Source organism: Cottoperca gobio, unplaced genomic scaffold, assembly GCF_900634415.1.
Source record: "Cottoperca gobio unplaced genomic scaffold, fCotGob3.1 fCotGob3_337arrow_ctg1, whole genome shotgun sequence".
NCBI classification, from domain to species: Eukaryota; Metazoa; Chordata; class Actinopteri; order Perciformes; family Bovichtidae; genus Cottoperca; species Cottoperca gobio.
The window spans coordinates 5,001-28,885 of record NW_021166940.1 but is presented as its reverse complement, the minus strand read 5'-3'; the positions used below and the strand labels follow the sequence as shown (position 1 = coordinate 28,885).

The window sequence follows — 23,885 nt, the reverse complement described above, 5'->3', positions numbered from 1 at the left end:
TGACTCATGTCAGGGTTTAGGACTCATAACGCTGACTCATGTCAGGGTTTAGGACTCATAACGCTGACTCATGTCAGGGTTTAGGACTCATAATTTTAGGACTCATGATGCTGACTCATGTCAGGGTTTAAGACTCATAACTCTGACTCATGTCAGGGTTTAGGACTCATAACTCTGACTCATGTCAGGGTTTAAGACTCATAACTCTGACTCCTGTCAGGGTTTAGGACTCATGATGCTGACTCATGTCAGGGTTTAAGACTCATAACTCTGACTCATGTCAGGGTTTAAGACTCATAACTCTGACTCATGTCAGGGTTTAGGACTCATAACGCAGACTCATGTCAGGGTTTAATACTCATAACTCTGACTCATGTCAGGGTTTAAGACTCATAACTCTGACTCATGTCAGGGTTTAAGACTCATAACTCTGACTCATGTCAGGGTTTAGGACTCATGATGCTGACTCATGTCAGGGTTTAGGACTCATAATTTTAGGACTCGTGATGCTGACTCATGTCAGGGTTTAGGACTCATAATTTTAGGACTCGTGATGCTGACTCATGTCAGGGTTTAGGACTCATACCGCTGACTCATGTCAGGGTTTAGGACTCATAATTTTAGGACTCATGATGCTGACTCATGTCAGGGTTTAGGACTCATAATTTTAGGACTCATGATGCTGACTCATGTCAGGGTTTAAGACTCATAACTCTGACTCATGTCAGGGTTTAAGACTCATAACTCTGACTCATGTCAGGGTTTAAGACTCATAACTCTGACTCATGTCAGGGTTTAAGACTCATAACTCTGACTCATGTCAGGGTTTAGGACTCATGATGCTGACTCATGTCAGGGTTTAGGACTCATAACGCTGACTCATGTCAGGGTTTAGGACTCATAATTTTAGGACTCATGATGCTGACTCATGTCAGGGTTTAGGACTCATAATTTTAGGACTCATGATGCTGACTCATGTCAGGGTTTAAGACTCATAACTCTGACTCATGTCAGGGTTTAAGACTCATAACTCTGACTCATGTCAGGGTTTAAGACTCATAACTCTGACTCATGTCAGGGTTTAAGACTCATAACTCTGACTCATGTCAGGGTTTAGGACTCATGATGCTGACTCATGTCAGGGTTTAGGACTCATAACGCTGACTCATGTCAGGGTTTAGGACTCATAATTTTAGGACTCATGATGCTGACTCATGTCAGGGTTTAAGACTCATAACTCTGACTCATGTCAGGGTTTAGGACTCATAACTCTGACTCATGTCAGGGTTTAAGACTCATAACTCTGACTCATGTCAGGGTTTAAGACTCATAACTCTGACTCATGTCAGGGTTTAAGACTCATAACTCTGACTCCTGTCAGGGTTTAGGACTCATGATGCTGACTCATGTCAGGGTTTAAGACTCATAACTCTGACTCATGTCAGGGTTTAAGACTCATAACTCTGACTCATGTCAGGGTTTAGGACTCATAACGCTGACTCATGTCAGGGTTTAAGACTCATAACTCTGACTCATGTCAGGGTTTAAGACTCATAACTCTGACTCATGTCAGGGTTTAAGACTCATAACTCTGACTCATGTCAGGGTTTAGGACTCATGATGCTGACTCATGTCAGGGTTTAGGACTCATAATTTTAGGACTCGTGATGCTGACTCATGTCAGGGTTTAGGACTCATAACGCTGACTCATGTCAGGGTTTAGGACTCATAATTTTAGGACTCATGATGCTGACTCATGTCAGGGTTTAGGACTCATAATTTTAGGACTCATGATGCTGACTCATGTCAGGGTTTAAGACTCATAACTCTGACTCATGTCAGGGTTTAAGACTCATAACTCTGACTCATGTCAGGGTTTAAGACTCATAACTCTGACTCATGTCAGGGTTTAAGACTCATAACTCTGACTCATGTCAGGGTTTAGGACTCATGATGCTGACTCATGTCAGGGTTTAGGACTCATAACGCTGACTCATGTCAGGGTTTAGGACTCATAATTTTAGGACTCATGATGCTGACTCATGTCAGGGTTTAAGACTCATAACTCTGACTCATGTCAGGGTTTAGGACTCATAACTCTGACTCATGTCAGGGTTTAAGACTCATAACTCTGACTCATGTCAGGGTTTAAGACTCATAACTCTGACTCATGTCAGGGTTTAAGACTCATAACTCTGACTCCTGTCAGGGTTTAGGACTCATGATGCTGACTCATGTCAGGGTTTAAGACTCATAACTCTGACTCATGTCAGGGTTTAAGACTCATAACTCTGACTCATGTCAGGGTTTAGGACTCATAACGCTGACTCATGTCAGGGTTTAAGACTCATAACTCTGACTCATGTCAGGGTTTAAGACTCATAACTCTGACTCATGTCAGGGTTTAAGACTCATAACTCTGACTCATGTCAGGGTTTAGGACTCATGATGCTGACTCATGTCAGGGTTTAGGACTCATAATTTTAGGACTCGTGATGCTGACTCATGTCAGGGTTTAGGACTCATAACGCTGACTCATGTCAGGGTTTAGGACTCATAATTTTAGGACTCATGATGCTGACTCATGTCAGGGTTTAGGACTCATAATTTTAGGACTCATGATGCTGACTCATGTCAGGGTTTAAGACTCATAACTCTGACTCATGTCAGGGTTTAAGACTCATAACTCTGACTCATGTCAGGGTTTAAGACTCATAACTCTGACTCATGTCAGGGTTTAAGACTCATAACTCTGACTCATGTCAGGGTTTAGGACTCATGATGCTGACTCATGTCAGGGTTTAAGACTCATAACTCTGACTCACGTCAGGGTTTAAGACTCATAACTCTGACTCATGTCAGGGTTTAGGACTCATAACGCTGACTCATGTCAGGGTTTAGGACTCATAACTCTGACTCATGTCAGGGTTTAAGACTCATAACTCTGACTCATGTCAGGGTTTAGGACTCATAACGCTGACTCATGTCAGGTATTAGGACTCAACGCTGACTCATGTCAGGGTTTAGGACTCATAATGCTGACTCATGTCAGGGTTTAAGACTCATAACTCTGACTCTTGTCAGGGTTTAGGACTCATAACGCTGACTCATGTCAGGGTTTAAGACTCATAACTCTGACTCATGTCAGGGTTTAGGACTCATAACGCTGACTCATGTCAGGGTTTAGGACTCATAACTCTGACTCATGTCAGGGTTTAGGACTCAACGCTGACTCATGTCAGAACACTTAAGTTAAATAAAACAGCTGACAGTTATCATAAAGCAGCGTCTCAGTACCAACACACTTCTTCTACTCCATAAATGATGTTCGGAGGTCTCGGCCTCCAGGTGAAACGTGCCACTCCCGTCACGCCGGCGTGGAGCAGCACCAGCCGTCAGACGGGTTTAATTGCTTTGGTCCCGGTGCCAACGGTAATCACCTGTCACTGAGAACCAGGGCTGCATCTGTTTACACGTCTGTCAGGGGGGGGGCATGACCCCGCACACACAAGGTCACATGTCCGTCTGCAAGGGGAGATACTGGCTCTGTGGGGGGGAATTTATTTCAATAATTATTATTTATTAACTTCCATCAATAAAATAAGAAACAGCTGAACATTTTTTATTCACATTTATAAAAACAATCTCAATCCAGTGTAGTTCTTAAACTGTTATTCAATATTCAAGACTCTCAGAAGTATACTTTATTTTAAAAAATATGTTTCTAAAACCTTAAAAAAAGTAATGAAACTGTCAAACTGTAATGTGAACTCAAAGAATAATTACATATATGTTTCTATTATAATTAAAGTTTATTTATCCCAATTTTGTTTATTATTTAAATTAATATTCTTATTTCTTTGTAGTATTATGTTGATGATATTTGAATATCAACATTTACAAACAAAACAACAGACGAACATGGAACAAAAAAGTATCTCATTATTATTATTTTATCTATAATTATGATTCTAATAATAATTACACAGAAAACAAAAAGGAAAATGTATTTATTCTCACTTTGATTCAGAGCAGCCCCCCCTCCCCCCCCCCCCCCGATCTGACCCCCTGCTTGTCCTCTGACAGGAGCAATGCAGAAATGTTCTGCATTGGTTGCAAAGCTGCAGCTCTGAGAACAAAGGAACAAACACTGATATTGATGTAATATTGTCATGTTTCTTACAGTAGTGGAAGTGACCTTGTGACCGCATGCAGCCCGCTCACAGCTCGCTGCACACACACACGAACACACACTGGTGTGTGAGAAGGAGCTGCTGCTTGATGCCTTCAGTGTGTGAAGCTGCAGTCTGCCACCTAGTGTCCCTGAGCTGCTCCCTGCAGCCTGGACTCCACATCTTTACTGTTTCATATCCTGCTTAATATCAGCTTAAACACCACATGTTACAACATCTCATTTATATTATCAAATTAAATCAAATCAAATTTATTTGTATAGCCCAATATCACAAATTATACATTTGTCTCAGTGTGCTTTACAGACTGTACAGGTTACGACATCCTCTGTCCTTAGACCCTCTGTCCTTAGACCCTCTGTCCTTAGACCCTCTGTCCTTACACCCTCTGTCCTTAGACCCTCGCATCGCACAAAGAACAACTTCCTAAAAGAAACCCCAAAATTAAAGAGGAAAAAATGGAAGAAACCTCAGAGAGAGACTGAGGAGGGATCCCTCTCCCAGGACGGACAGACGTGCAATAGATGTTGTGTGTACAGGATAAACAACATAGTACAAATACAACATTTGACAGAAATTATGTTGTGTTAAAAAAGCGAAAGTTTGGATGAATCCAGGAAAATGTCAAAAAGGCTTCCCGGTGTCCAGCAGGACCAGGGCAGCAGGCGCAGCCACGATTCCTGATCCTGACGTAAACTTTATCAGTGGCAACCTGCCACATGAGAGACAGACACTCCGGGGATGATGCCCCGGATGATGAGTTAGTAACATACATTTACATAAATGCATACAGGTAGAGAGGGAGAAGAAGAGAGGGAGGGGAGGAGAGAGGAAGAGAAGGAAGAGAGCAGGGAGGTGTCCCCCGGCAGTCTAAGCCTATAGCAGCATAACTAGGGGCTGATCCAGGGCAAACCTGAGCCAGCCCTAACTATAAGCTTTATCAAAAAGGAAAGTCTTTAGCCTGCTCTTAAATGTGGAGAGTGTGTCTGCCTCCCGAACACAAACTGGAAGCTGGTTCCACTGGAGAGGAGCTTGATAGCTGAAGGCTCTGGCTCCCATTGTACTCTTAGAGACTCTAGGAACCACAAGTAACCCTGCAGTCTGGGAGCGCAATGCTCTAGTTGGTTTATAAGGTACTATGAGATCTTAAAGATATGCTGGAGCCTGACCATTAATTGATTTGTAAGTCAGGAGAAGGATTTTGAATTCTATTCTGTATTTTACCGGGAGCCAGTGCAGAGCAGCTAATACAGGAGTAATATGATCCCGTTTCCTTGTTCTTGTCAATACACGTGCCGCTGCATTTTGGATCAACTGAAGAGTCTTAAGCGACTTTTTGGGACAACCTGATAATAATGAGTTGCAGTAATCCAGCCTTGAAGTAACAAATGCATGGACTAGTTTTTCTGCATCATTTTGAGACAGGATGTGTCTTATTTTTGCAATGTTACGTAGATGAAAGAAGGCAGTCCTCATATAAATAGGACTTGAACCAGCTTAGTGCGGTTCCTTTTATGCCAACACAATGTTCCAGTCTCTGTAGTAAAATGTCCTGATCGACAGTGTGGAAAGCAGCACTGAGGTCTAACAAGACAAGAACAGAGACAAGTCCTTTGTCTGATGCCAATAGAAGGTCATTGGTAACTTTCACCAGTGCCGTCTCTGTGCTATGATGAACTCTAAATCCAGATTGAAAAACCTCAAATAAACTATTATTATGTAAAAAGTCACACAACTGTTTTGCGACTGCTTTCTCAAGGATCTTAGCGAGAAAGGGAAGGTTAGATATCGGCCTATAGTTGGCTAAAACCTCTGGATCAAGACCAGGCTTTTTAAGAAGTGGTTTTATTACAGCTACTTTAAAGGATTTTGGTACGTAGCCAGATAATAGAGACAGGTTGATCATATTTAATAACGAGGTGTTAATTAAGGGTAAAACTTCTTTAAACAGTTTAGTTGAATCGGGTCTAAAAGACAGGTTGATGCTTAGACGATGAGATTGTTGAAGTTAGTTGGTTAAGGTTGATTGGAGTAAAACAGTCTAAATATATTTCAGGAGTTACAGATGTTTTTAAGGTTCTGGAGGTTGAAGTTAAGTCGTTACTGATTGAGGTCAGGAGGAGATTAATTTAGTCTCTAATAATTATAATTTTATGGTTAAAGAAGCTCATGAAGTCGTCACTACTGAGAGATATAGGAACAGAAGGCTCTGTAGAGCTGTGGCTCTCTGTCAGCCTCAGTGCTGAACAGAAACCTGGGGTTGTTCTTATGTTCTTCTATTAAGGAAGAGTAATAAGCTGCTCTGCATAACGGAGAGCCTTCTTATTATCAGACACATTTATATCGTACGTTTACTTCTGTTCACTCATTTACACATCATAATGTTCGTAACGCACCGATACATCCTGAATGTTCAACTGATGTGGACGTTGCGTAGTTATTCTGAGAGAAAATTATGTTTTATGGAACATAAATGTAGAAACATTTTCCTGGATTCATCCAAACTTTCTCTTTTTCAACACAACATAATTTCTGTCAAATGTTGTATTTGTACTATGTTGTTTATCCTGTACACACGACATCTATTGCACGTCTGTCCGTCCTGGGAGAGGGATCCCTCCTCAGTCTCTCCCTGAGGTTTCTTCCAGGTTTCCCCCTTTAATTATGGGGTTTCTTTTAGGAAGTTTTTCCTTGTGCGATGCGAGGGTCTAAGGACAGAGGGTCTGAGGACAGAGGGTCTAAGGACAGAGGGTGTAAGGACAGAGGGTCTAAGGACAGAGGGTCTAAGGACAGAGGGTCTAAGGACAGAGGGTGTAAGGACAGAGGGTCTAAGGACAGAGGGTCTAAGGACAGAGGGTATGAGGACAGAGGGTCTAAGGACAGAGGGTCTAAGGACAGAGGGTATGAGGACAGAGGGTCTAAGGACAGAGGGTGTAAGGACAGAGGGTCTAAGGACAGAGGGTCTGAGGACAGAGGGTCTAAGGACAGAGGGTCTAAGGACAGAGGGTGTAAGGACAGAGGGTCTAAGGACAGAGGGTCTAAGGACAGAGGGTGTAAGGACAGAGGGTCTAAGGACAGAGGGTCTAAGGACAGAGGGTATGAGGACAGAGGGTCTAAGGACAGAGGGTCTAAGGACAGAGGGTCTAAGGACAGAGGGTGTAAGGACAGAGGGTCTAAGGCAGGGGTCGGGAACCTATGGCTCGCGAGCCATATATGGCTCTTTCGATGACACGATATGGCTCGCAGACAATTTTGAGCTGACATTTTTTAACATGATTAAGAAGTAATAAATAATTATACTGTGTCATTTAAAGTAGAACATTTAGCAGCGGATTTGTTTTTAGTTCTCCCCTCTCCTTCCTCCACTCTGTCTCTGACTGTAGGTTAAGGTGTGTTCACACGTGTGTGTGTGTGTGTGTGTGTGTAGGGGGCGGAGCCCCGCCCAACGTGAAACCGAGCAGAGGAGAAACTGCGCAAAGCAAGCAGTAGACCGGGGGGGTCAAACTCATTCACAGAGAGGGCCAACATTAAAAACTGGGACTACGTCGAGGGCCAAACACGGTCCACATTTATTGAACAGGGTACACATAAAGTGCAAAAAGATACGGAACATATTTAAGTCAACTGCAGACGGGTTGCTGAGCAGTTCAACGTGAATATCTGAGCTGCAAAGTCTCAGTCGATCAGCAGAACGCTGTCGGGAACACAGATGGAGATGTTTGTCAGTGTTTGGAAACACGCAGTGACCAAAGTTTCCTGCTGCATCCGAGTCTCTCACAGGCAGCTCTGCATCATACATGTCTGTGATCACACGTGTCTGTGATCACACGTGTCTGTGATCACACGTGTCTGTGATCACACGTGTCTGTGATCACACTGAAGCTGCAGGTTTAACAGTGAGATGCTTCGTTGTGTCACACACACAGTCCGGCTCACATCGTCCCAGAGATCTGTGCTGTGTTTCCCTTTCCTTTCCAAAAACTTTCATTTCATTCACACATTTAGATTCTTCCTCAAATGTCTTTTCCCGTGGTTGTGCCATGCATTGATTTAATTACCAAAACCGGCGGGCCAGTTATGACAGACATGATATTTACTTGCGGTCGGATATAATTGCCTTGAGTTTGACACCCGTGCAGTAAACACTGACACGTGCACATAAATGAGATAAATAACGTAAGCGTTTAGTTGATTTAATAAAAGAGCTCCTGTTCAATGCAACACTGATACTGCTATTAGTACTCAGAGAAATTTATATGGCTCTCAAGGAAATACATAAAAAAAATATTTGGCTTTTATGGCTCTCCCAGCCAAAAAGGTTCCCTGACCCTTGGTCTAAAGACAGAGGGTCTAAAGACAGAGGGTCTAAGGACAGAGGGTCTGAGGACAGAGGGTCTAAAGACAGAGGGTCTAAGGACAGAGGGTCTGAGGACAGAGGGTCTAAGGACAGAGGGTCTGAGGACAGAGGGTCTGAGGACAGAGGGTCTAAAGACAGAGGGTCTAAGGACAGAGGGTCTGAGGACAGAGGGTCTAAGGACAGAGGGTCTGAGGACAGAGGGTCTAAAGACAGAGGGTCTAAGGACAGAGGGTCTAAAGACAGAGGGTCTAAGGACAGAGGGTCTAAGGACAGAGGGTCTAAAGACAGAGGGTCTAAAGACAGAGGGTATAAAGACAGAGGGTCTAAGGACAGAGGGTCTAAGGACAGAGGGTCTAAGGACAGAGGGTCTAAGGACAGAGGGTCTAAGGACAGAGGGTCTAAGGACAGAGGGTCTAAAGACAGAGGGTCTAAAGACAGAGGGTATAAAGACAGAGGGTCTAAGGACAGAGGGTCTAAGGACAGAGGGTCTAAAGACAGAGGGTCTAAAGACAGAGGGTATAAAGACAGAGGGTCTAAGGACAGAGGGTCTAAAGACAGAGGGTCTAAGGACAGAGGGTCTAAGGACAGAGGGTCTAAGACAGAGGGTCTAAGGACAGAGGGTCTAAGGACAGAGGGTCTAAGGACAGAGAGTCTAAGGACAGAGGGTGTCGTAACCTGTACAGTCTGTAAACACTGATACAAATGTATAATTTGTGATATTGGGCTATACAAATACATTTGATTTGATTTGATTTATCTTGCACTTTTCTATTTATATATTGAATAAAGTTTTTCTGCATTGAATACTTTTACTTTAAGTACATTTTCTTGATTAGACCTGCAAACGTTTGCTGAAGTAACATTTTAAAAGGCTGGACTTTTACTTGTAGTTCTTCACAGTGTGGCCTTCGAAGTGTTACTGCAGTAACATGAATACTTCCTCCTAAATTCAGATGGTTTAATATCTTAAAAGGAGACTGCAGGTCAGTCAAACACATACTTCACACATATCATGACGCTTCACTTCATTACTCACATTAACACTGTTTATATTACAAGTGTTCATGTTTAAATATGTAAATGAGGCATTATGTAATGTAACTGTTGTGAGTTTAAATCTACACACACAAAGTTACAAACACAAATTCTGATGTTCTCATGTTTCCTCTCACAGAAGACGTGTTGGAGATAAACTGCAGTGTCTCAGTTTGAAAGGTCTGACTCTCCCCGTCAGATCCGAGCTGCTCTGATTTTTCTTTGAATAAAATCCCAGACAGAACATGTTTGAGAAGGAATCTGCGTATATTACAATGGGGGGGGGGGCTCGTCTGACCGTGCACTTGACAGCTGTTGCACGGAGGAGGAGACACGGCCGGCTGAACAAAAGGTCGGCAGGCATCATAGATTTCAACGACAGGCTGACTCTCTGTCGATCTGACAGACACACATTTCTCTCCTCAGCCTGAAGAGACGGGGGGGGGTCAAAGGTTATAGCTGGAAGAAGCCGCGGTAATGGAGAGACGTCACGGCCCAGTGATCACTGTAGGCCGTGAGCCTGACGTGCAGAGCCAACTCTCATCTCAGGCCACTAAATTACATCCATTGCCGATTCATGAAAGGCAGACATCTGACAGCCTGTCAGGAACATGTGAAGTCTGTGCAGAAGGAGTGTCCCCCCCACCATGACAGCACAACAACAGCTGATGGATATACACAGGCAGGCATTACTGACGGTGCGCCGGGCTCAGGGGCCCAAAGAGTTAGGGGCCCAAAGAGTCAGGGGCCCAAAGAGTCAGGGGCCCAAAGAGTCAGGGGTCCAAAGAGTCAGGGGTCCAAAGAGTCAGGGGCCCAAAGAGTCAGGGGCCCAAAGTGTCAGGGGCTCAAAGAGTCAGGGGCCCAAAGAGTCAGGGGTCCAAAGAGTCAGGGGCCCAAAGAGTCAGGGGCCCAAAGTGTCAGGGGCTCAAAGAGTCAGGGGCCCAAAGTGTCAGGGGCTCAAAGAGTCAGGGGCCCAAAGAGTCAGGGGTCCAAAGAGTCAGGGGCCCAAAGAGTCAGGGGTCCCAAAGTGGCAGGGGCTCAAAGAGTCAGGGGCCCAAAGAGTCAGGGGTCCAAAGAGTCAGGGGCCCAAAGAGTCAGGGGCCCAAAGTGTCAGGGGTTCAAAGAGTCAGGGGCCCAAAGAGTCAGGGGCTCAAAGAGTCAGGGGCCTAAAGTGTCAGGGGCCCAAAGTGTCAGGGGCCCCCCTGGACTTCACAACCAGGAATTGCCTGAAAAATTATATTTATTAACTTCCTTTGAAAAGAGAAACAAAACAACTACAAAGAGAACAAAATGGCCGCAAAGAAACAAAAAACGACTACCAAGAGACGCCAAAAGACTACAAAACATGAAAATAAACTACAAAGAGACACAAACCAGCTGCAGACACTAAAAGAAACTTACAACGACTATGAAAAAAGGCAAAACAGCTACTAAGAGACAAAAAAATGATTACAAAAAGACACAAAACAACTACAAAGAGAAACAAAAATGGCCGCAAAGACACACAAATGACCTAAAAGAGACACAAAATATCAAATTACACTTATAAAGTCTGTGTGTCTTGCTCCTATGTAGGAGAGGCGATGGGGCCTTTTGCATTTCTGTGCCCAGAGGAACATTGTCTCATAATCTACCCATGTCCACAGGAGACACATGAGGGAGCACTGCAGGGGAAATACACATTCACTCACAGATGTCTTTCTTGTTTTATGTTTGTTTCTTTATGTTCTCCATTTAAGTATAAGTGTTATAAATACTATTACATATGTTCAGTGAATTATAAAATATGTTAGGAGTAAATATCAAGCAAAAAAAGCATCTGAAGTGGCAATAAGCTTTTATTTCAGGGAAAACGACATTTCCCATAAATCTCCTCACTCGGCGCATGCGTAGTTGCATCATAACGACACGACGAACTGTTATGTTTTCAGTAGCAACCGTCACTCTGGACTGAATAAAGTCGTTTTTAAAGGTAAGTTATGTTTGAAAAGTAAGCAGGGAAATCTTTTTAAACGTGTTTGACAAACTACGAAGACACATATATCACTACTTTCATATTGTAAGAGTGAGCTGGTTAGTCTTTAGTCATTTTTAGTGAGCTAGCTAACAAAGCTAACGTATAGTTACCGCTAGTTTGAGATTGTATTTAAATAGTTAGTTTAAAAACACAAACCCTCAGCATTTATTATACTATATGTACATTATACATATACCTGTGCCCAGATAAGCGCACCATTTTATTTATCTAAGTTAAAAGAAAACCAGTGTAGCGGATGTGACGCCAAACTGTGTTTAAATTATGGGATAGTTTCTCTTTCACTGGCCGTTACGTTACATCTACTTCAGACATTTGGCTTTAAACACTGAAGAATCAAGAACGATTGAACTTCTATTCGGCACATATCAAATACAGCAAGCGGGACGTATTTCAGTAAAACTTAATGTTTTAGAATCAGCTCGCATCTTATTGCTTAAATCTTTCGTACAAAGTGATGGAGGTGGCAGCATACAAATGTCAGATACTATTGGTTTGTCACTTATATGCCGAATACACAACAAGACACAAGTTGTCAGTAAAACATATTTAATTTAGCTATGCCGTGTGTCTGTATTATCTCCACAGGGATATTAGTTTTAATCTATTTGTTTTTATATAGAGAGTTTGGCGTAACCTTTTCTCCCAACACTACAAAACGGTTGAGGGCTTTAAACCGACCCAGTGTTTGGCATACGTGAATACAAAGGTTGTTTCTTGAAGACTCTTTTCCTTTCCAGATTGAAAAATGTCCACTGTACTTGATGACACAGCAGGGGATGCACCAGTCCGAGACTTCACAGTGAACCTGTCCAGACTCGCAGCAGGTTTCTATCTTATTGCTCATTAGAGGGGAAACCTGATTCATTTAGTTTACAGCTAATTGCTGAATTGTGGATTTGAATATGGAATATAAATATTTTACTTTCTATGTGCTATGTTTGTTTCTGCATGGAACTTGAAATTGTATCTGGTGTAAGTAAATATCATAATGCTTAAATAAACGAGGTAAATATGACAGTAAGTCCCTTATGAAGAAAAATGCAGGAAACCATGAACGTGGTTTAGTTCAGGATGAAGTCTCTGAGGAAGATTGCGTTGTTGACATTGCGTTGTTGACATTGCGTTGTTGACATTGTGTCGACATATTGTGTTGACATTGCGTTGATATATTGTGTTGACATTGTGTTGTTGACATTGTGTTGATGACATTGTGTTGATATTGTGTTGACGACATTGTGTTGTTGACATTGCGTTGTTGACATATTGTGTTGACATTGCGTTGACATATTGTGTTGACATTGTATTGTTGACATTGTGTTGACGACATTGTGTTGTTGACATTGCGTTGTTGACATTGCGTTGTTGACATTGCGTTGTTGACATTGCTTTGTTGACATTGTGTTGACGACATTGTGTTGACATTGTGTTGACATTGTGTTGTTGATATTGTGTTGTTGACATTGCGTTGTTGACATTGCGTTGTTGACATTGTGTTGACATATTGTGTTGACATTTCGTTGTTGACATTGTGTTGACATTGCGTTGACATATTGCGTTGACATTGTTTTGTTGACATTGTGTTATTGTGTTGTTGATGACATTGTTTTGACATTGTGTTGTTGACATTGTGTTGTTGACATTGTGTTGTTGAAATTGTGTTGACATATTGTGTTGACGACATTGTGATGACATTGTGTCGACGACATTGTGTTGTTGACATTGTGTTGTTGACATTGTGTTGTTGACATTGTGTTGTTGACATTGTGTTGACATATTGTGTTGACATTGTATTGTTGACATTGTGTTGTTGACATTGTATTGTTGACGTTGTGTTGACATTGTGCTGTTGACATTGTGTTGACATTGTGTTGACATTGTATTGTTGACGTTGTGTTGACATTGTATTGTTGACATTGTGTTGTTGACATTGCGTTGTTGACATTGCGTTGTTGACATTGCTTTGTTGACATTGCTTTGTTGACATTGTGTTGACGACATTGTGTTGACGACATTGTGTTGACATTGTATTGACATTGTATTGTTGACGTTGTGTTGACATTGTGTTGACATTGTGTTGTTGATATTGTGTTGTTGACATTGCGTTGTTGACATTGCGTTGTTGACATTGTGTTGACATATTGTGTTGACATTTCGTTGTTGACATTGTGTTGACATTGCGTTGACATATTGTGTTGACATTGTTTTGTTGACATTGTGTTGTTGACATTGTGTTGTTGACATTGTGTTGTTGAAATTGTGTTGACATATTGTGTTGACGACATTGTGTCGACGACATTGTGTTGTTGACATTGCGTTGTTGACATTGCGTTGTTGACATTGTGTTGTTGACATTGTGTTGTTGACATTGTGTTGTTGACATTGTGTTGACATTGTATTGTTGACGTTGTGTTGACATTGTGTTGTTGATATTGTGTTGTTGACATTGCGTTGTTGACATTGTGTTGACATTTCGTTGTTGACATTGTGTTGACATTGTGTTGACATTGCGTTGACATATTGTGTTGACATTGCGTTGACGCCTTTGTGTTGACATTGTGTTGACATTGCGTTGACATATTGTGTTGACATTGTATTGTTGTCATATTGTGTTGACGACATTGCGTTGTTGACATTGCTTTGTTGACATTGTGTTGGTGAAGTGTTGACATTGCGTTGTTGACATTGCGTTGTTGACATTGCGTTGACATATTGTGTTGACATTGTATTGTTGACATATTGTGTTGACGACATTGCGTTGTTGACATTGCTTTGTTGACATTGCGTTGTTGAAATTGTGTTGACATATTGTGTTGACGACATTGTGATGACATTGTGTCGACGACATTGTGTTGTTGACATTGTGTTGTTGACATTGTGTTGACATTGTGTTGACATATTGTGTTGACGACTTTGTGTTGACATTGTGTTGACATTGCGTTGACATATTGTGTTGACATTGTATTGTTGCCATTGCGTTGTTGTCATTGCGTTGTTGACATTGCGTTGACATATTGTGTTGACATTGTATTGTTGACGTTGTGTTGACGACATTGCGTTGTTGACATTGCTTTGTTGACATTGTGTTGGTGAAGTGTTGACATTGCGTTGTTGACATTGTGTTGACATATTGTGTTGACATTGCGTTGACATATTGTGTTGATATTGTGTTGTCGACGACATTGTGTTGTTGACATTGTGTTGACATATTGTGTTGACATTGCGTTGACATATTGTGTTGACATTGTATTGTTGACGTTGTGTTGACGTTGTGTTGACATATTGTGTTGACGACATTGCGTTGTTGACATTGCGTTGGTGAAGCGTTGACATTGCGTTGTTGACATTGTGTTGACATATTGTGTTGACATTGCGTTGACATATTGTGTTGACATTGTTTTGATATTGTGTTGTCGACGACATTGTGTTGTTGACATTGTGTTGACATGTTGTGTTGACATTGTGTCTACGACTTTGTGTTGTTGACATTGTGTTGTTAACATTGCGTTGACATATTGTGTTGACATTGTATTGTTGACGTTGTATTGACATTGTGGTGTTGACATTGTGTTGTTGACATTGCGTTGTTGACATTGCGTTGACATTGTATTGTTGACATTGCGTTGTTGACATTGCGTTGTTGACATTGCGTTGTTGACGTTGTGTTGACATTGTGTTGACATTGTGTTGTTGACATTGTATTGTTGACGTTGTGTTGACATTGTGCTGTTGACATTGTGTTGACATTGTATTGTTGACGTTGTGTTGACATTGTGCTGTTGACATTGCGTTGTTGACATTGCGTTGTTGACATTGTGTTGACATATTGTGTTGACATTGTGTTGTTGACATTGTGTTGTTGACATTGTGTTGTTGACATTGTGTTGTTGACATTGTGTTGACATTGCTTTGTTGACGACATTGTGTTGACGACATTGTGTTGACATTGTGTTGTTGACGTTGTGTTGACATTGTGTTGTTGACATTGTGCTGTTGAAATTGCGCTGTTGACATTGCGTTGTTGACATTGCGTTGTTGACATTGTGTTGACATTTCGTTGTTGACATTTCGTTGTTGACATTGTGTTGACATTGCGTTGACATATTGTGTTGACATTGTTATGTTGACATTGTGTTATAGTGTTGTTGACATTGTGTTGTTGATGACATTGTTTTGTTGACATTGTGTTGTTTACATTGTGTTGTTGACATTGTGTTGACATATTGTGTTGTTGACGACATTGTGTTGTTGACATTGTGTTGACGACATTGTGTTGATGACATTGTGTTGACGACATTGCTTTGTTGACATTGCGTTGTTGACATTGCGTTGACATTGCGTTGACATATTGTGTTGACGACATTGCGTTGTTGAAGTGTTGACGACATTGTGTTGATGACATTGCGTTGTTGACATTTCGTTGTTGACATTGTGTTGACATTGCGTTGTTGACATTGCGTTGACATATTGTGTTGACATTGTTTCGTTGACATTGTGTTGACATTGTGTTGTTGACATTGCGTTGTTGACATTGCGTTGACGACATTGTGTTGTTGACATTGTGTTGTTAACATTGCGTTGACGACATTGTGTTGTTGACATTGTGTTGTTGACATTGTGTTGACATATTGTGTTGACATTTTGTTGACGACATTGTGTTGACGACATTGCGTTGTTGACATTGCGTTGTTGACATTGCGTTGACATATTGTGTTGACGACATTGCGTTGTTGACGTGTTGACATTGCGTTGTTGACATATTGTGTTGACATTGCGTTGACATTGCGTTGTTGACATTGTGTTGACATTGCGTTGACATATTGTGTTGACGACATTGTGATGATATTGTGTTGACGACATTGTGTTGTTGACATTGTGTTGACATATTGTGTTGACATTGTGTTGTTGATGACATTGCGTTGTTGACATTGCGTTGACGACATTGCGTTGTTGACATTGCGTTTTTGACATTATGTTGTTGACATTGTGTTGTTGACATTGTTTTGACATTGCTTTGTTGACATTGCTTTGTTGACATTGTGTTGACATTGTGTTGTTGACATTGTTTTGACATTGCTTTGTTGACATTGCTTTGTTGACATTGTGTTGACGACATTGTGTTGACGACATTGTGTTGACGACATTGTGTTGACGACATTGTGTTGACGACATTGTGTTGACATTGTGTTGACATATTGTGTTGTTGACGTTGTATTGACGACATTGCGTTGACATTGCGTTGTTGACATTGTGTTGTTGACATTGATTTGTTGACATTGTATTGTTGACGTTGTGTTGACATTGTGTTGACATTGTATTGTTGACGTTGTGTTGACATTGTGTTGTTGACATTGTGTTGACATTGTGTTGACATTGCGTTGACATATTGTGTTGACATTGTATTGTTGACGTTGTGTTGACATATTGTGTTGTTGACATTGCGTTGTTGACATTGCGTTGTTGACATTGCGTTGACATATTGTGTTGACATTGTATTGTTGACGACATTGTGTTGACATTGTGCTGTCGACGACATTGTGTTGTTGACATTGTGTTGACGACATTGTGTTTACGACATTGTGTTGTTGACATTGTGTTGACATTGTGTTGTTGACATTTTGTTGTTGACATATTGTGTTGACATTGTGTTTACATATTGTGTTGTTGACATTGTGTTGACGTCACTGTTGACATTGTGTAGTTGACATTGTGTAGTTGACATTGCGTTGTTGACATTGTGTTGACATATTGTGTTGACATTCTGTTGTTGACATTCTGTTGACATTGTGTTGACGACGTTGTTGACATTGCGTTGTTGACATTGTGTTGTTGATATTGTGTTGACGACATTGTGTTGTTGACATTGTGTTGATGACGTTGTTTTGACGACATTGTGTTGACATTGTGTTGTCGACGACATTGTGTTGTTGATGACATTGTGTTGACGACATTGTGTTGTTGACATTGTGTTGACGACATTCTGTTGACGACATTGTGTTGTTGACATTGCGTTGTTGACATATTGTGTTGACATATTGTGTTGACATTGCGTTGACGACATTGCGTTGACATATTGTGTTGACGACATTGTGTTAACGACATTGCGTTGACATATTGTGTTGACATATTGTGTTGACATTGTGTTGACGACATTGTGTTGTTGACATTGTGTTGTTGACATTGCGTTGTTGACATTGCGTTGTTGACGTTGTTGACATTGCGATGTTGACATTGCGTTGACATATTGTGTTGACATTGTGTTAACATATTGTGTTGAGATTGCGTTGTTGACATTGTGTTTACATTGTGTTGACATTGTGTTGACTTTGTATTGTTGACATATTGTGTTGACATATTGTGTTGACGACATTGTGTTGACATTGTGTTGATATTGTGTTGACGACATTGTGTTGTTGACAACATTGTGTTGTCGACATTGTGTTGACGACATTGTGTTGACTACACTGTGTTGACATTGTGTTGTTGACGACATTGTGTTGTTGACGACATTGTGTTGTTGACGACATTGTGTTGTTGACATTGTATTGACGACATTGTGGTGTTGTCGACATTGTGTTGTTGACATTGTGTTGTTGACATTGTGTTGACATATTGTGCAGCTTTGCGGTCACATGACTCTTTGTTTGTTGCTATCACTTTATGTATTCGCAGCTGCAAAATGTATGAACAATAACAAACTTTTTTTTATGTCGACAGATTCATCGCTGCACCAGAATGCTCGGGCACGGCAGGACATCTCGCGGGCGTCCAGGGAAGAGCTGGAGGACCGGTTCTTGCGCCTCCACGAGGAGACCCTGCTCCTCAAACAGCACACTCACAAACAGGACGACAAGATCAAGAAGTGAGACACACACGTATACATTTCCTTCTCTGAATATTGTCATTATAATATTAACATCTTCATTATTTGAATGTGTTCAGACAAATCTCACAAGACTTTCTGATGTTCTCAGATAAAGTTTGTATTTCAGTGACCCTGATGAAGCTCACAGCCTCAAACATTGGAGAGTGTTTGAGTGTTTTGCCTTCGTCATGTTCTTTCCTCTCCGTGTTCTTTGTACAGCAGCTCACTGATTGGATTATATTCTACATTAATCAATTAACTTTGGTCTATACATTGTCTGAAATGAATGAAAACATCACATGATGTCATTTAACAGTCTTTTAGTTTGAGCAGCAGTAAAACTAATTAATATGAAAGTCATGAATACAGAAAAGAAATCATCACATTTGAGAAGCTGCAGCTGCGTTTTTAGCATTCTTGCTTTATATGGATAGTATATACATATGTATATGTATAGTTTCAGATGAATTAAGTGTTGATTAAGTAATTGTTGCTGCTCTGCTTTAAATGATCTCTGTTGTCCCTCTAAAGGGAAACTCCATCAATGTATTTAAGTTTAAAACCTCACAGAGACTTATTAAAATCAGCAGAGGATGTTTCATATTCTGGCTTTTAGTCTCTAGTTCGGGGCAAACTCCAAAATCACAGGAGCCTACATTTCCCATAATGCAAAGTGATGGTCCCACCGTGGCCTCTCATTGGCGACTTGTTCCCTCACATCAGGGTTTAACTCTCACCTGTAATCTTCAGGCTGGGCACGAAGCTGATGAGGCTGGTGAAGGACCGCGGTCGCATGGAGCAGCTGGCGGCGGGCGGAGGCCAGCTGGTCTCCAGGGGGCGCGACGTGGAGATGGAGGAGATGATGGAGGAGCTCCAGGATAAAGTCCGAGGACTGCAGACTGAGAATGAGGGGCTGAAGAGGCGCCTCCTGGTGGCCAAGGGGCAGCTCATCAACTCGCAGAGCACACGGTCCACGCCGTACGGCCGCGTCCAGTCACGAGTCAACTCGGGGTTAACGAAGCTGCGAGATGACGCGTCCTCTCCTCCAACACGAACAAAAAGTACACACTTACAGATGTGATAGTGAGAAACATAGACACAAAGTACACACTTACAGATGTGATAGTGAGAAACATACACACAAAGTACACACGTACAGATGTGATGGTGAGAAACATACACACAAAGTACACACGCACAGATGTGATGGTGAGAAAAATACACACAAAGTACACACGTACAGATGTGATGGTGAGAAAAATACACACAAAGTACACACTTACAGATGTGATAGTGAGAAACATACACACAAAGTACACACTTACAGATGTGATAGTGAGAAACATACACACAAAGTACACACGTACAGATGTGATAGTGAGAAACATACAAACAAAGTACACACTTACAGATGTGATAGTGAGAAACATACACACCAAGTACACACGCACAGATGTGATAGTGAGAAACATACACACAAAGTACACATGTACAGATGTGATAGTGAGAAACATACAAAGTACACACGTACAGATGTGATAGTGAGAAACATACACATAAAGTACACACTTACAGATGTGATAGTGAGAAACATACACACAAAGTACACACGTACAGATGTGATAGTGACAAACATACACACGTACAGATGTGATAGTGAGAAACATACAAAGTACACACGTACAGATGTGATAGTGACAAGCATAGACACAAAGTACACACTTACAGATGTGATAGTGAGAAACATAGACACAAAGTACACACGTACAGATGTGATGGTGAGAAACATACACACAAAGTACACACGCACAGATGTGATGGTGAGAAAAATACACACAAAGTACACACGTACAGATGTGATGGTGAGAAAAATACACACAAAGTACACACTTACAGATGTGATAGTGAGAAACATACACACAAAGTACACACTTACAGATGTGATAGTGAGAAACATACACACAAAGTACACACTTACAGATGTGATAGTGAGAAACATACAAACAAAGTACACACTTACAGATGTGATAGTGAGAAACATACACACAAAGTACACACGCACAGATGTGATAGTGAGAAACATACACACAAAGTACACACGTACAGATGTGATAGTGAGAAACATACACACAAAGTACACACGTACAGATGTGATAGTGAGAAACATACACACAAAGTACACACGTACAGATGTGATAGTGAGAAACATACACACAAAGTACACACGTACAGATGTGATAGTGAGAAACATACACACAAAGTACACACGTACAGATGTGATAGTGAGAAACATACACACAAAGTACACACGTACAGATGTGATAGTGAGAAACATACACACAAAGTACACACGTACAGATGTGATAGTGAGAAACATACACACAAAGTACACACGTACAGATGTGATAGTGAGAAACATACACACAAAGTACACACGTACAGATGTGATAGTGAGAAACATACACACAAAGTACACACGTACAGATGTGATAGTGAGAAACATACACACAAAGTACACACGTACAGATGTGATAGTGAGAAACATACACACAAAGTACACACGTACAGATGTGATAGTGAGAAACATACACACAAAGTACACACGTACAGATGTGATAGTGAGAAACATACACACAAAGTACACACTTACAGATGTGATAGTGAGAAACATACATATATAATAATATATTAACAAGAAGAAAGAAATACTTAGGGCACAATTAGTTTTTGTTCGTGTGTGTGTGTATATATATACACACACGTATACACACATACACACATAAACACATATACACACATATACACACATATACACACAAATACACACACATTTTCACATATATACACGTATACACATATACACATATACGCATATACACTTATACACTTATACACACATACACACACACACATATACACACATATAATAATATTTTTTATTTATAAGTGCACTTTTAAACAAAACTCAAAGTGCTACAGAGTAAAAACGATGAGCAAAATATACATTCAAAAAAATAAAATAAAAACATTATATATTACATTACATATACATGTACACACATACACACATATATATATATATACACATATACACACATACACACGCATACACACGCATACACACACATTTGACATTTTCATCATCCCTAATCTGTACTTTCATCTATATTTGCAAATAATCCACATACTTTCTTCCTCTCCCTGTTCTCTGCTTCCTTCTCCCAGAACATAAACTGTCTTTATGTTCTTCCATTGTTTTCAACGCTTCAGATTTAATCTTTCTCTTTGACATTACTTTTTCCTCTTGCTCTCTCAACCTTACTTTTAACTTTCTTACTTCCTTAACACTAAATGATCCTCCTTCAGGAAAACCAAGCTTAAAAATGTATGAAATCATTTAAATTAGTTTAAAGTGATAAAAATATATAAAATATCACCATTAAAAGTCTAAAGTAAAGAGATATGTCTTCAGCTTACTTGTGAAGATATTGAGTGAGCTTGCCTCCCTGATGTCTGCAGGTAAAGTGTTCCATACCTTTGTTGCATAATTGCTAAAGGCTGCATCCCCAATTTTCTTTTGGATGTTTCTGGGAACATTTAATAAACCAGTAGTGGATGATCGTAATGTTCTTGGGGGCACATAGTTGATTAGAGAGTTGGCAGTGTAACTTGGTGCGGTTCCGTTTAGGGCTTTGTATACAAGAAGGAGGACCTTAAAGTCTAAAAGTTAGTGGAAGCCAGTGTAGAGCGGCTAACACTGGACTGATGTGGCCTCTCCTCTTGGTTCTAGTCAGCAGCCTCGCTGCAGCGTTTTGGATGAGCTGAAGTCTCTCCGTTCTTTTGTTTGGGAGGCCGGTAAAGAGTGCATTACAGTAATCGAGTCGGCTTGAGATAAAAGCATGGATTAGTTTTTCAGCATCCTTTTGATTGATAAATTGTCTGATGTTAGCTATATTTCTAAGGTGGAAGAATTATGTTTTTGTCACCTTGTTTATGTGGGATTTAAAGCTTAGATCTGAGTCTATGATAACACCAAGACTTGTGACTTCAGGTTTAATCAAAGGAGTAAGTTTCCCCATGTTATTCAGCATCATCTCTCTTTTTGTTATAGGACCTACTAGTAGGACTTCAGTTTTGTTCTCATTTAATTTTAAGAAATTATTGCTCATCCATTTATTTATTGCTGACAGACAGGTGGTGATGGAGTTAACAGCTGTAGCATCATTTGGTTCAGCAGAGATGTACAGTTGTGTGTCATCCGCGTAGCTATGGAAGCACACATTGTGTTCTCTAATGATGTCCCCCAGTGGTAGCATGTGTAGGGAGAACAGTAATGGACCGAGGCAGCTCCCTTGTGGAACTCCAAATCTCCAAGCCTGACAAAATACTTTCTCCCTTTGATATATGTTCTGAACCAGTTTAATACACAGTCAGAAAGACCAACCAGTTTTTCTAGACGATTAATTAGGATGTGATGGTCGATCGTGTCAAATGCTGCGCTCAGGTCTAGCAGGATAAGAATTGAGACCTTGTTTGTGTCAGAGTTTAGTCTGAGGTCACTAATTATTTTAGTCAGAGCAGTTTCTGTACTGTTGCAGGCTCTGAAGCCTGATTGAAATTCCTCCAGGATGTTGTTTTCTTTAAGAAAGGAGTTTATTTGGACTGAGACTATTTTTTCTAGTATTTTGCTGATGAATGGAAGGTTAGATATTGGCCTGTAGTTGGTCAGCGTATTACTGTCTAGGTTAGGTTTCTTTAGCAAGGGTTTACAACGGCTGTTTTGAAGACGTCTGGGAAGATGCCCGTTAGAAGAGACGTGTTTATAATATGTAGGACGTGACTTGAAATGCTGTTTAATATCCGCTTAAAGAATGCTGTAGGTATCGGGTCAACACAAGAGGTGGAGGAGTTACATTCCATCACAGTTTCATGAAGCTCAGTTAATGTGATGCAGGTGAATGTTCCCATGGTTACATCACAATGTTTGCAGATGTTCTCTGTGTCTGCATCATAAGTGATGCTGGCTCTGATTGAAGTTATTTTATTATTGAGGAACAATGCGAGTTCTTCACACTTTGATGCAGAGGACTGCGGAGGGGTGGGGGCAGTGTTCAGCAGTTGGTTAATAGTTGAGAATAGTATTCTAGAATTTCCAACATTCTCTGTGATAATCTTACAAAGGTAATCCTTTCTTGCCAGCTGCATTGCTTTACCATAGGCAGCCATGGATTCTTTGTAGATATCATAGTTAACTGTGAGCTTAGTTTTCCTACATCTTCGTTCAGCTGCTCTACAAGTCCTCAGTCTGAGTAACGTTGCTGTTGTTTAACCATGGGGAGATTCTTTTTGACCTTTAATGGAGTAAAGGTCCAGGGTAGATGACAAGGTGTTGTTTAGATT

The 23,885-nt window shown here is 40.8% G+C and overlaps 1 protein-coding gene across 1 annotated transcript in view; it reads left to right on the top strand.

The window, feature by feature from the left end:
- Positions 1-11,480: 11,480 nt before the first annotated feature.
- LOC115005644 (protein fantom-like) overlaps positions 11,481-23,885 on the top strand; it is a gene marked incomplete at its 3' end in the record, with an annotated part of 17,215 nt that continues 4,810 nt past the window's right edge. The window contains exons 1-4 of the mRNA XM_029427568.1: positions 11,481-11,557; positions 12,361-12,447; positions 18,338-18,482; positions 19,236-19,546. Coding sequence (XP_029283428.1) covers positions 12,369-12,447; positions 18,338-18,482; positions 19,236-19,546 — 535 coding nt within the window. The remainder of the gene's footprint in view (positions 11,558-12,360; positions 12,448-18,337; positions 18,483-19,235; positions 19,547-23,885) is intronic.